Source organism: Symphalangus syndactylus, chromosome 6 (assembly GCF_028878055.3).
Source record: "Symphalangus syndactylus isolate Jambi chromosome 6, NHGRI_mSymSyn1-v2.1_pri, whole genome shotgun sequence".
NCBI lineage: Eukaryota > Metazoa > Chordata > Mammalia > Primates > Hylobatidae > Symphalangus > Symphalangus syndactylus.
The window spans coordinates 8,782,697-8,797,078 of NC_072428.2; the positions used below are offsets into that span (position 1 = coordinate 8,782,697).

General features: G+C 52.1%; 1 protein-coding gene across 2 annotated transcripts in view; it reads right to left on the bottom strand.

The window, feature by feature from the left end:
* Window positions 1-12,275, bottom strand: part of PTPRJ (protein tyrosine phosphatase receptor type J) — a 192,263-nt gene extending 179,988 nt beyond the window's left edge. Inside the window, exon 1 of one of the 2 annotated variants that reach the window (XM_055281533.2) lies at window positions 11,865-12,275. In XM_055281533.2, coding sequence (XP_055137508.1) covers window positions 11,865-12,134 — 270 coding nt within the window. In that variant the 5' untranslated portion in view covers window positions 12,135-12,275. The remainder of the gene's footprint in view (window positions 1-11,864) is intronic. The other variant, XM_055281534.2, reaches the window with a different exon arrangement.
* Window positions 12,276-14,382: the final 2,107 nt, after the last annotated feature.

Genomic DNA, 14,382 nt, shown 5'->3' on the forward strand with positions numbered 1-14,382 from the left:
CTTCATATTATACATTTTAATATATTTGCATGTGTCTGTGTGTGTATATATAATACACACACTCCATTGTGGATTTAATCTCAAACCCAATGTAAGAGGTTTCATGGGGCCAGGTGCGGTGGCTCACGCCTGTAATCCCAGCACTTTGGGAGGCCGAGGCGGGCAGATCATGAGGTCAGGAGATCAAGACCATCCTGGCTAACACGGTGAAACCCCGTCTCTACTAAAAATACAAAAAAAATTGCCGGCCATAGTGCCGGGTGCCTGTAGTCCCAGCCAGGCTGAGGCAGGAGAATGGTGTGAACCTGGGAGGCGGAGCTTGCAGTGAGCCGAGATCGCGCCACTGCACTCCAGCCTGGGTGACTGAGCGAGACTCCGTCTCCAAAAAAAAAATCCCAACACTTTGGGAGGCCAAGGCAGGCAGATCACTTGAGGTCAGGAGTTCGAGACCAGCCTGGCCAACATGATGAAACCCTGTCTCTACTAAAACTACAAAAATTAGCCAGGCATGGTGGCGCATGCTTGTAATCCCAGGCTGAGGCAGAAGAATCGCTTGAACCTCAGAGGCAAAGGTTGCAGTGAACCAAGATCACACCACTGCACTCCAGCCTGAGCGACAGAGTGAGACTCCATCTCAAAAAAAGAGGTTTCATGGCATAATTTTGACAATTCATAACTATTGATAATTACGATATTATGGTCTTTGCCCTAACTCTTCAGTAAATGGAATATCTCTCTCTTCTGATAACACAAGTATCTATATTCACCCTTGTCACTTTAAAGGTAACATTATATATACATTGTTCTCTACATAGTCTTTTAATTTATTTAGATATCTTGGACAGTATTTACCGCCTGCACCTATAGCTGTAACTCATTCTTATAAATGACTGGCTAGTTTTTTGTTTGTTTGTTTGTTTGTTTGTTTGTTGAGATGGAGTCTCAGTCTGTCGCCCAGGCTGGAGTGCAGTGGCACGATCAGAAATACTCTTCTGATGTAACTCTTCAGTAAATGGAATACTTCGTGGTATTTTATAAAATGCTGTGTTTATGTTTCCATAGCCATTTACAAGGAATTTTAGCATAATATGATCACACTTAGTTTCTCCAACTACCCTGTGTCAGAGGTACTCCTATTATTAGCATTTTTGGAATATGAACAGCAAGGATCAGAAAGGTCAAGATACCCGCCCAAGATCACACAGCTAATGAGGTGGTAGAGCCAAGACTCCAACCAAGGAGTCTTGTTCCAAATTCTATGCTCTCTTCACCACCCTAGGGTCTTATTTATCTCTGAGTTCCTAAGGAACAAGGGCTACATCTAAAATAATTGTGGTGGGGAGGAATGTGTTTGCAATACAAATGACAATCAAAGGACTAATTTCCAAAGAGCTTATACAAATTGATAACAAAGATTACATCTATATCTACCCATCTATAGATACGGGTTTTTATTTTTTTTTAATGAACAGGGAGTTAACCAAAAAACAAAAAATAGGGCCGGGCACAGTGGCTCATGCCTGTAATCTCAGCACTTTGGGAGGCCAAGGCAGGTGGGTCACCTGAGATCAGCAGTTCAAGACCAGCCTGGCCAACATGGTTCCTAAGGAACAAATCCCATCTCTACTAAAAATACAAAAAATTAGCTGGGTGTGGTGGCACATGCCTGTAATCCCAGCTACTCAGAAGACTGAGGCAGGAGAATCACTTGAACCTGAGAGGTGGAGGTTGCAGTGAGCCAAGATCACACCATTGCACTCCAGCCTGGACAACAAGAGCAAAACCCCGGCCGGGCGCGGTGGCTCAAGCCTGTAATCCCAGCACTTTGGGAGGCCGAGGCGGGCGGATCACGAGGTCAGGAGATCGAGACCATCCTGGCTAACACGGTGAAACCCCGTCTCTACTAAAAATACAAAAAAAAAATTAGCCGGGTGTGTTGGCGGGCGCCTGTAGTCCCAGCTACTCGGGAGGCTGAGGCAGGAGAATGGCGTGAACCCGGGAGCCGGAGCTTGCAGTGAGCCGAGATCGCGCCACTGCACTCCAGCCTGGGCAACAGAGCGAGACTCCGTCTCAAAAAAAAAAAAAAAAAAAAAAAAAAAAAAAAAAAAAAAAAAAAAACAAGAGCAAAACCCCGTCTCAAAAAAAAAAAAAAAGAAAACAAAAAAAAAGAAGCAGCAGAGGCAAATGACCAAAAAACTCAACTAACTCAAAATTAAAGACATAAATAAAAATAACAAGATACGGCCAGGCGCGGTGGCTCACACCTGTAATCCCAGCACTTTGGGAGGCCGAGGCGGGCGGATCACAAGGTCAGGAGATCGAGGCCATCCTGGCCAATATGGTGAAACCCCATCTCTACTAAAAATACAAAAAATTAGCTGGGCTTGGTGGTGGGCACCTGTAGTCCCAGCTACTCGGGAGGCTGAGGCAGGAGAATGGCGTGAACCTGGGAGGCAGAGCTTGCAGTGAGCCAAGCGCCATTGCACTCTAGCCTGGGCAACAGAGCAAGACTCCGTCTCAAAAAAAAAAAAAAACAAGATACAATTTTTCACCTTTCAGACTAGCACACATGTAAAAATTTTCATTTCAGGTGAGACGGTATGGAGAAACAGACACTCTCTAAACCTATGGATACAGGTACAAACTGAGGTGACACTTCTGGGGGACAACCTGACAACAGCAATCACACTTTTAAATGCATGCATCTTCCAATCCAGTAATCCTGAAACTCGAAATTTACTCTACAGATACACTTGGGAAGGTTACAAGAAATATCCACCAGAGACATTACGAAGTATGATTTGTGACAGGACAAGGAGGTGTATTAAAACAACTAAAGTGTCCATTGATAGAAGAATGGTCAAATAAACTGTAGTCAATCCACACATCAAAACACTAGTCACGGTCAGGCATGGTGACTCACACCTGTAATCCCAGCACTTTGGGAGGCTGAGGTGGGTGGATCACCTGAGGTCAGGAGTGAGACCAATCTGGCCAACATGGTGAAACCCCGTCTCCACTAAAAATACAAAAATTAGCCAGGTGTGGTGACACGTACCTGTAATCCCAGCTATTCAGGAGGCTGAGGCAGGAGAATTCCTTGAACCCGAGAGACAGAAGTTGCAGTAAGTCAAGATCGTGCCACTGCACTCCAGCCTGGGAGACAGAGTGAGACTCCATCTCAAAAAAAAAAAAAAAAAAAAACTAGCCAGTCATTTATAAGAATAAGTTATAGCTATAGGTGCAGACGGGAAATACTCTCCAAGATATCTGAATAAATTAAAAGGCCACGTAGAGAACAATGTATATATAATGTTACCTTTAAAGTAACAAAAAAAGGTGAATATAGATACTTGTGTATATTACCTAAAATTTTTTTTTTTTTCCTGGAAAGAAACCAAGGATACACCTCTCTGAAGAGGACTGGTAATTTTCTAACCTTATACAATTTTAGATGGGAGGTTTTTTTAACCTGGGCTTCATGGACTGTTTTAAAGAGTCTACGAGGCCGGGCACAGTGGTTCACACCTATAATCCTAGTACATTAGGAGGCCAAGGTGAATGGATTGCTTGACCTCAGGAATTGGAGACCAGCCTGTGCAACGTGGTGAAACCCCATCTCTACAAAAAATACAAAAATTAGCCGGGCATGGTGGTGCACGCCTGCAGTCCCAGCTACTCGGAGGGCTGAGGCGGGAGGATCACTTGAGCCCAGGAGGCAGAGGCTGCAGTGAGCCGAGATCCAAGATCATGCCACTGCACTCCACGCTGGGGTACAAACTGAGACCGTGTCTCAAAAAAAAACACAATAAAATTAAAAATTTAAAAAAACCTTCTGAAATTGGATACAATATTACAAATATGTGCATTCCCTTTTGGGGAAGGATTCTTCCCTTTTACACACCCTCTATACTCTCTAGGGGTCTTGTATCTCTTCCTTTCCCCCCCAAGAAAGATTCAGAACCACCGCATTATAGGCTCCATGTTGATGTGAAGTTTTAATATTCACTCACTCATTTACTCAGAAACCATGAGATAACACTGAGCTACACCCTGGCACAGGCTCCCAGAAAAATATCACCCAACTCCTGCCCTGGAGACGCAGATCATTTGTAACACAATAACGACATTGTCCGCCCAAGTTTCAGAAATGGCAACAGGGGACAGCTTCCCTCTAACAGGAAGAAGGAAAAGTGGAACTGAAAATTATTTGCATGTTTAAAATTAGACCTTCTGTGGAAGCTGACACTGCCTCGTTTTCAAAATGCCCCCCATCTGCTTACCACCACCCTTATCCTAGCATTTACGTGCCAGGGAAATTCTGAGACAATAGGATGACTGCAGCTGTCACTAATAAGGAAGTAATAACAAACTTCCTACAGCCCCTGTCCTCCAAGGGGGCACCAGTAAAGCCACTGGAAAAACAGCCATACAAGGTGGTAAAAAAATTGCTCTGGGCTTCTCTGGTCTGAGATATTCACCACTTTCAGGGATCTCCACTTAGGGACTGGCTGTCCCTCGTTATCACCATTCCTTCTCCGGCAAGTGGCAGCCCTTTCTCTGAAGCGGGCAGCAGGGATGTCATTCACAGTCACATCCTACATCACAACTGTGACTGGCTGGTTGGTGCAATCTGAGTTGTCTTGCCCAGTGGCCAGTAAGAGCCGTGAGACAGGCTCCTGTCCCCCACCACAGCCTCTGCTCAGTGCCTGTCCCCCCAGACTTAAGCAACTGATCATCTTTACAATTTGGCCATAACCACATCATACTCGCGTAATTATTTACCCAACGTTTTTCTTTAGACCAACTTTTTATCATATTTAAACAAATGTATTTATCATGATGCCACATTTCACCTCATTCGACCTATAAAATCATGGACTTTTATGGGGTCTTTCTTTACTAAGACCCCCTAAAATAATTTTTTTTTTTTTCCTTTTTGAGACAGGGTCTCACTCTGTTGCCTCGGTTGGAGTGCAGTGGCGCTATCAAGGTTCACTGCAGCTTCAACCTCCCAGGGCTCAAGCCATCCTCCCAACTCAGCCTCTCAAGTAGCTGGGACCACAGGTCCACACCACCATGCCCAGCTAATTTTTTGTATAGACAAGGTCTCACTTTGTTGTCCAGGCTGGTCTCAAACTCCTGGGCTCACCTGATCCTCCCACCTCTGCCTTTCAAAGTGCTGAGATTAAAGGAATGAGCCACGCTGCCCAGCCAATAATTCTTAACATTAGGGGAAAAAAAAGTATTGTGACTGAGCTCAGTTCATCTTGCACACACCCAGGGTTATTCCATATCACTCTGTGGAAAACACTTCATAAATATTTGTCATAGGGGCCAGGCGCGGTGGCTCAGACTGTCATCCCAGCACTTTGGGAGGCCAAGGCGGGTGGATCACCTGAGGTCAGGAGTTAAAGACCAGCCTGGCCAACGTGGTGAAACCCCATCTCAACTAAAATACAAAAATTAGCCAGACATGATGGAGCGTGCCTGTAGTCCCAGCTACTCAGGAGGCTAAGGCAGTAGAATTGCTTGAACCCGGGAGGCTGAGGTTGCAGTGAGCGGAGATCGCGCCACTGCACTCCAGCCTAAGCAACAGAGTGAGACTCCGTCTTAAAAAAAGAAAAAATTGTCATATGAACTAATGATCTGGGGCCTCATTTCTTCTCTCCAAGTAACAGCAGCAGCCACAACTAGCAGTTGGGCCTTGCTTTAGGTGTTACGTAGCAATTCCTCTTCTATCTTATTTGATCCTCTCAACCACCCAGTGAAGCAGGAAGTGTTAGTCCCATTTTCCAGATAAGGAAATGAGAAGTCACAGAGGTTAAGTGACTTGCTGAGTTTATGCAGCTAAGTGGCAGAGCAAAGACCCAAACCCAGGTCTTTCCATCCCAGACCCCAATCTATCTCCACAAAGGCAGACTTGCCTTGTAAACTGAGGCCCCAAAGAAATATAAGCAGGAAAGAGGGCACCTGGGTCCTCTGTGTTACAAATGGAGCAGATCATACAGGGTTTAGGACACAAAGAACCCAAAATAAAGGTAGCATGTCCCTGTAGTCCTGGCTACTTGGGAGGATGAGGAGGGATGTCAACTGGACCCAGGAGTTTGAGTCCAGCCTGGGCAACACAGCAAGACTGTCTAAAAAATGTCTGGGCCAGGTGCGGTGGCTCAGGCCCGTAATCCCAGCACTTTGGGAGGCCGAGGTGGGCAGATCACTTGAGCCCAGGAGTTCAAGACCAGACTGGGCAACACAGCCAGACACCATCTCTATAAAAAAAAATTAGCCAGGAATGGTAGCACACGCCTGTAGTCCCAGCTACTTGAGAGGCAAAAACGAGAGGAGCCCTTGAGCTCGGGAGGTTGAGATTGCAGTGAATTACGTTTGTCCCACTGCACTCCAGCCTGGGTGACAAAGCAAGACCCTGTCTCTTAAAAACAAAAACAGGCCGGGCGCGCTGGCTCATGCCTGTAATCCCAACACTTTGGGAGGCCGAAGTGGGCAGATCATGAGGTCAGGAGATCAAGACCATCCTGGCCAACATGCTGAAACCCTGTCTCTAATAAAAATCCAAAAATTAACTGGGCGTGGCAGCACATGCCTGTAATCCCAGGTACTTGGGAGGCTGAGGCAGGAGAATCCCTGGAACCCAGGAGGCAGAGGTTGCAGTGAACCAAGATCACACCACCGTACTCCAGCCTGGCAACAGAGCTAGACTGCATCTCAAAAAAAAAAAAAAAAAGGCCGGGCACAGTGGCTCACGCCTGTAATCCCTGCATTTTGTGAGGCCAAGGCAGGCAGATCACCTATGGTCAGGAGTTCAAGACCAGCCTGGCCAACATGGTGAAACCCCATCTCTACTAAAAATACAAAAAGTAGCCAGGTATGATGGTGTATGCCTGTAATCCCAGCTACTCGGGAGGCTGAGGTAAGAGAATCACTTGAACCCAGGAGGTGAAGGTTGCGGTGAGCCAAGATTGCGCCACTGCACTCCAGCCTGGGTGACAGAGTGGGACTCCCTCTCAAAAAAAAAAAAAAAAAAAACCAAGAACAGCACCTATCTCTTGGTATTTCTGAAATGGCCAAATGAGATAATGCATTAAAACCCTTAGCACACAGTGCCTGTCATGCATAACGTTACCTATTAATTATAATATCATCAGTGGCGTTATATTAGAAGGAAACACAAGAAAATTGCCTCTTATCCTGCACTCAAAATAATTCCCTAGCCCAAGAAGTGAATGAACTGAGAAGTAATTACTGATGATGCTCTGGCTACACCCAGGCCTACGGTCGTTCGGCCACTCTGCCTCAGCCCCAACCTCAAGCAAAAATTACTTTTAGGAGCTAAATAACCCCTTTGCTGACCAAAATTGCTCATTTGGAAGCCAGGATCCTCTCTGCTTAGGAAAGCTTGGGTATTCCATGGTTATCTTTATCATGGGGCCGAACTTGAAGTCAGCTCAAAGTCACAGTCTAACCATAAACCAATTTGCTGTTTTCGTAAACTGTCTGCCAACAAAACATAATCATTTGGTTTTCCCGTTGTCCTGAAGCAAAACAAAAATATTTAAAGTCACTCATATGAGAATCTAACAAGCAGTTTAAAGAGGAGTCAAAATATATTTTGTACTCTGGATGGAGCAGGTAAGGAATCAGGCTGAAGGATTAGCCATGAGAGATAGTAAACCCAGTTATTATTCACCAGGAAACAAGAAAGTGAAGATAAAACTAAAACACTACAAGACCAATAAAACAGCTATCAGTCACCAGCTTTTTTTTCATTTATTCTTTTAAAATCAGCCCACATCAAGCTGATTTCTTAAAGAACCTGTCAGGATTAAATTTCTAAAGAGAAGGAGGCAGGAGGAAAACTGCTTTGTCACATTGCCTAAAACATACACACAAACCAAAACTAGTGTGCAAAACTGCTATGAGAATGGGAGGAGTCAGACACTGCAACTAGCAAAGTCCTCATGTTGGAATCATCTCTGACCGTCCTTCCTGTCTTAGAAAAGGGGAATGAGATGCCAGTCCAAAAATTGCTTTTCCGGGTCTACTAAGCACTGAGCCTTCCGGCATCTCAGCTTTCCAGCTTCCACACCCGCCCTTATTAATGTCCAAACAGAGCTGTGTCTTTTCCATGACTTGTCCATTTGTTTAACCTGGTATAGTTGATTCCATTTTATAACACACACATGAGCACATACACACACAATCCAGGCCTCAAAAAACCAGTCTGCTCTTAGGAAGGCAGACACATACTCTTGTTTCCTAAACAAACTTCAGAAATATCTCAAATTGAGTCGACTTTGAAAAATTCCATTCACACCCACCGTTTTGAGAAGACACAGTGATATGTCCCTATCATTAAAAGTAAGATCAAAGTGAAAACACGGGAAAAAAAAAATAGCACTTTGAAAATACGAGGCCCAGGCAGGTGACCCAGGTTCCCATCTTGTCTTCTCTAATACCTTGCTGGGTGACCTCAGCCTGCTCCCTGTCTTCTCTGGACCTCAATATCCTCATCTAAGAGTTCTGAGGGGTTTCAGCTGTCTTGAAAGTATGGTCCAGCTCAAAAATGCACTGATTCCCTGAAATACCCATTATCAACGTGAACTGCTGAATGTGGATTTTGAAGACGCTTCTTCTGAGAGCCTTTTAGATTTCCTATTTCATAATGCGCCCAAAAAAAAAAAAAAAAAAAAGAAATAAGAGAGTCCTTTTGAGGTTCTACAGAACAAACCATAGAGGAAGGAAATATCTAAATACAAGTGTAGAGTGGCAATATGCTAATGAAATACAAGGAAGGATTGAGCAAGCAATAAATTTACCCAAGAAACTTTTTGCTGATTGAAAACACAGCTAGCAACCACTATGGCTGGAGCAAAAAAAAGTAAATTTTATATATATATATATATATAATTTAAAATTTTTTTGCTGAAGCAAAAAAAAAAATTTACATATATTATATATTTAAAAATAAAGGAAGCTTTAAGTTTGGGGGTTTTCTGTTTTTTGTGGTTTTTGTTTGTTTTGTTTTTGTTTGTTTTAGCATAAACTTTGATACAAGAAATCTTCAAATACAAGGCCTTTTTGACCAGACACTGCTTCCCTGAATTTCCTTACATGGACAGGGAGAAGACAGCCCCCACAGACACTGTACCTTAATCACGAGAATCCCATCTGGAAACCCTAAATATTTACAAAGCTCTTTTAGACATTGGCCAGTGGAACCCCTCAAACAATTCCACTGGGCAGGGGGTGCTATACCCATTCTACAGATGCTGTTAACCGAGGGTAGAGGAGCCTGAAGAGCAAGTCCAACCCTGTGGCCTGGCCCTGGAGCCAGTCTCCTGACATCTACTTCAAGGTTCTCTGCAGGAGGTCACACTGCCTTCCGGCCCCCAGGAGAGCCTGTGCAGAACCTGCTGGGGAAACTGCGAGGAGAGACCCCCGGGTGCCGAGGGTCACGCAGCCCCCAGGCCCCAGCCCCTTTCTCCTACAGCCTGCTAGGCGGTATTGCTGCCCCAGGGTGATGCTTCTGCTCTCTCCTGTATTCGCGCTGGAGAGGTTTTCCCTGAAACCAGGTTCCATCCCCAGCCAATAACTCATTTCCTCAGAGATGGTGTCTGTATAAAACAAGCAAGATGGTCATTTGCAGAAACGCACAGCAAGGCAGCCCTAGACCGCTTCCCCTGCGGATTCAAACCCCAACAGGCTCCAGAGGCTGAGAGGACGCGCCCGCTGGCTCAGCTCCCATGGCACGGGCTGGGTACTCCGCTCTTTCACTTCTCTCCCTCAGTTCCCCATCTGTGAAATGGGAATGCCCCTCAGCTGCCCTGCCTCACCCCCCATGGAAATGCCAGGAAGGGGAAAGGCCGGTCACCAAAACGCCAGGGACAGCATTATCCGAAAAGTGAAGCAAGAAAAGAGGGTGAGGGTGAAGGTGAGGGTGAGGGTGGGGGTGGGGGTGAGGGTGGGGGTGGGGGTGGGGGTGGGGGTGAGGGTGGGGGTGGGGGTGAGGGTGGGGGTGAGGGTGTGGGTGGGGAGGGGGTGGGGGTGAGGGTCGGGGTGGGGGTGGGGAGGGGGTGAGGGTGGGGGTGAGAGTGAGGGTGAAGATGAGGGTGGGGGTGAGGGTGGGGGTGAGGGTGGGGGTGAGGGTGGGGGTGGGGGTGAGGGTGGGGGTGAGGGTGGGGAGGGGGTGAGGGTGGGGAGGGGGTGAGGGTTAGGGTGGGGGTGAGGGTGGGGAGGGGGTGAGGGTTAGGGTGGGGGTGAGGGTGGGGAGGGGGTGAGGGTGGGGGTGAGGGTGAGGGTGGGGGTGAGGGCGGGGGTGAGGGTTAGGGTGGGGGTGGGGAGGGGGTGAGGGTGGGGGTGAGGGTGAGGGTGAGGGTGGGGGTGAGGGTGAGGGTGGGGAGGGGGTGAGGGTGGGGGTGAGGGTGAGGGTGGGGTGGGGGTGAGGGTGGGGAGGGGGTGAGGGTTAGGGTGGGGGTGAGGATGAGGGTGGGGGTGAGGGTGAGGATGAGGGTGAGGATGGGGGTGGGGGTGAGGGTGAGGGTGGGGGTGAGGGTTAGGGTGGGGGTGAGGATGAGGGTGGGGGTGAGGATGAGGGTGAGGGTGAGGGTGGGGGTGAGGGTGAGGGTGGGGGTGAGGATGGGGGTGGGGGTGAGGGTGAGGGTGGGGGTGAGGGTGAGGGTGGGGGTGAGGGTGAGGGTGGGGGTGAGGATGAGGGTGGGGGTGAGGGTGAGGGTGAGGGTGAGGGTGGGGGTGAGGGTGAGGGTGGGGGTGAGGGTTAGGGTGGGGGTGAGGATGAGGGTGGGGGTGAGGGTGGGGGTGAGGGTGAGGGTGGGGGTGAGGGTGGGGTGGGGGTGAGGATGAGGGTGGGGGTGAGGGTGGGGGTGAGGGTGGGGGTGGGGGTGAGGGTGGGGGTGGGGGTGAGGGTGAGGGTGGGGGTGAGGGTTAGGGTGGGGGTGAGGATGAGGGTGGGGGTGAGGGTGGGGGTGAGGGTGGGGAGGGGGTGAGGGTGAGGATGAGGGTGAGGGTGGGGTGGGGGTGAGGGTGAGGGTGGGGGTGACGGTGGGGAGGGGGTGGGGGTGAGGGTGGGGGTGACGGTGGGGAGGGGGTGGGGGTGAGGGTGGGGAGGGGGTGAGGGTGGGGGTGAGGGTGGGGGTGAGGGTGAGGGTGAGGGTGGGCGTGGGGGTGAGGGTGGGGGTGAGGGTGGGGGTGACGGTGGGGAGGGGGCGCCGGCGCCCACAAAGCACGAATTAAACGCCCATGAAATCAAGCACGACGCCAAGAGGGCCGACGTGAGACAAGCCAGTGTGCGGCTCTTCCCCGGCCTGGGAACTTTCCCCAGAAACAGCGCCCTCGGCCCGGAGTCCCGCGCCTCGCCCAGGGCCCCACTGTCCGGCGCCCGGCCCTGCCCTGTCGCTCCCGCCGGGCCCCTGCAGGCCGGGTCGGAGGGTCTTCTCGGTAAAGGCTCGGCCCGGCCGCCCGGCTCTGCGTCCCCAGACCTCCGCCAACACGCCCCCTCCGGCCGGCAAAGCCCGGCCCGTGCCGGCCAGATGTGCCCAGCGCCGGGAAGAGCCGGGCCGGGGACGGCCTGGAGCCCGCGCGGAGGTTTTTCCCCGGGAGGCTCGAGCACCGCGGAAGCCGGATCCCGCCTGTCTCCCCCCCGACCCTGGGCAGCCGGAAAAGGGATCGATGTGGCCGGCGTGTGCGAGTCGCCTTCCGGGGATCCGAGGATCCGGACCCTCTCGCCCCCTTCCCCGGAACCCCCCGGGGGCGACACGCTCGGGCAGGTGCAGCCCATGCCGGTCCCGCCCCGGCCTCCCGCCCCCCGCCCGAGCCCACCCGGCGCTTACCTGACCCGGGCGCAGCAGCAGCAGCAGCAGCAGCAGCGGCAGCGCCCAGCGCAGCCCGGGCGAGCGCGGAGGAGGCAGCCGCGCCTCCCGCGCCGCCGGCTTCATGCCCCGCGCGCCCCGGAACGTGCCCGGGACGCGCGAATCGGGCCCCGCCGTGCGCCCGAGCCCGGGCACCGTCGTCGCCGCCTCCTGCCGCCGCCTCCGCCTCCTCCTCCGCCAGCCGGTCCGCCTCGTCCCCGCTCCGCCCGCCCCGGGCTTCCCCGGGGACATGGCAGCGGCGGCGGCGGCCACACGCCGGAGTCGAGCGCGGTTACCGCGGGGCGGCCGCGTCCCTGAGCGCGCAGGGGCTTCGCGGGGCGGAGCGAGCGGCGCCCACCCCCGGCCCCGGCTCCCGCGGCTGCTCCCGCCGCCTCCTCCGCGCGTCATGCGGCTGCAGGAACCGCGGCGAGCGCTCGGCCCCCTCCCTTCCCCTCCCCCTCTGAATATTCATCGCTTCCTCCCGCCCCGGCCGAGCCCCGCAGCCCCCTCGCCGCCGCCCCCGCCCGCCCCGAGCCGGCCGCGACTCCCCTCCCGGGAGCAGAGGAAGCGCCCCCGCCGCGCCCGCCCCTCCGCCCGGCCCTCCCGCATTCCTGGGACTCGGAGCCCGGGACCAGGCTCCGTGGCTCAGCCCTCGGGACGGGCTACCCGGCCTCACACCCGGTCCACGGCGCAGGGTTCGGGTGGGCGGAGGTTGGCCGAGACCCCCACTGAGAGCGCAGCCTGATCGCAGACAGCAGCCCGGCGACGGCGCGCCTGACCCGGCCCTGGGTGGGCTTGGGGGTGCCTGAACCCCGAAATGGTAGAAGGCACACGCTGCACATCGTGTTCCGTCCCCCAGCCCCCGAGCGCCGGCCGGGGAGGCGGAGAGCCCAGCAGAAGCCCGTCCAGGGGTTAGAAGCCCGGCGGTGGCATGTGGTGGACGGGGCTCTGCTGGTGGCACCGGCCCTGTGAACCCTGGAGACGCGTTTCTCCTCCCGGGCCGCCCCCCACCCTCCTCTCCTCCCGTGTGAAATAAGGATCGTACTGGGACCTGTGGGGAGAGAGGCCCGCTGCATTCGCGATTACACGAGGCAGTGGTTGGTAAAGTCCGAAACACCCAGCCGGACACATCGTGGGACTCCACGTGCATTAGCTCTTCTTTCATCACGTTGTGAAAGAGGTCCATGACCCGACGGGGGTTAAAGATCACAGCAGATATTACTCCTGTGCCCACGCACAGAGGAAGACACTAGGATCAGGGAGGCTGTGCCACTTGCCCAGGAGAAGCCGCGAGAGAAAGGGCCAAGCCAGAGAGTGCTAAGGAGGAAGAGGTTGATTCCAACCAGGAGAGAGGTGACACCTGAGCGGGGCTTTGAAGGATGGATTGGGTTTCACGAGGCCAGTAGAGGGGAGAAGTGTCTCAGGAGGTGGGGCCAACTTGGCAGAAACGAGGCAGCAGATGCTTCAAGCTTGGCCTTCGGAGAAACAGGAATGGGAGGCTGGGGGATTCATACTGGGGGACCTTCAAAGGCCAGGATAATGAGTCTAGGCTGGATTCTGTGTGCAGCAAGATGCAGACCACGAGGTGTCCGACGCTACCTCCAGACACCCCTTGGGCCTCAGGTTACCATCTGCAAGATGGGAACACACATTCACTTACAGGGTCTAAGGGGCTCTGCCACCAGACGACACACCCAGGCAAGCACTGAGCATAAAGAAGCTGCCGGGCCGCACGATGGCTCACGCCTGTAATCCCAGCACTTCGGGGGGCCGAGGTGAGTGGATCACTTAGGCTCAGGAGTTGGAAACCAGCCTGGGCAACAGGGTGAAACCCAGTTTCTACAAAAATTAGCCGGGTGTGGTGGCACACGGCTGTAGACTAAGCTACCTGGGAGGCCGATACAAGGATGGCTTGAACCTAGGCTGCAGTAAACCAAGATGGCAACACTGCACTCCAGCCTGGGGAATAACGTGAGACCCTGTCTCAAAAAAAAAAAAAAAGAGGCTGGGCGTGGTGGCTCACGCCACGCCTGTAATCCCAGCACTTCAGGAGGCCGGGGCAGGCAGATCACTTGAGGTCAGGAGTTCGAGACCAGCTTGGCCAACGTGGTGAAAACCCATCTCTACTAAAAATACAAAAATTAGCTGGGCATGATGGCGCAACTGTAATCTCAGCTACTCCGGAGGCTGAGGGCAGGAGAATCGCTTGAACCCGGGAGACGGAGGTTGCAGTGAGCCAAGATTGCACCACTGCACTCCAGCCAGGGTGACAGAGTGAGACTCCATCTCAAAAAAAAGAAAAGAAAAAGAAAAAGAAAAAAACCTTACCTATGGACTTACACACCTTGCCACCCTTCATTTAAACACTATGTAATTATCATAATTCACAAGGATTTTTGTTCCTCTGTGCCTCCTCCCCTCTTGAGGCAGAGACATAAAAGGTGTTCATGTCCATGATACCCAGAGGGAAGGAAAGCTTGATTTAAGATGCTACCAGGGG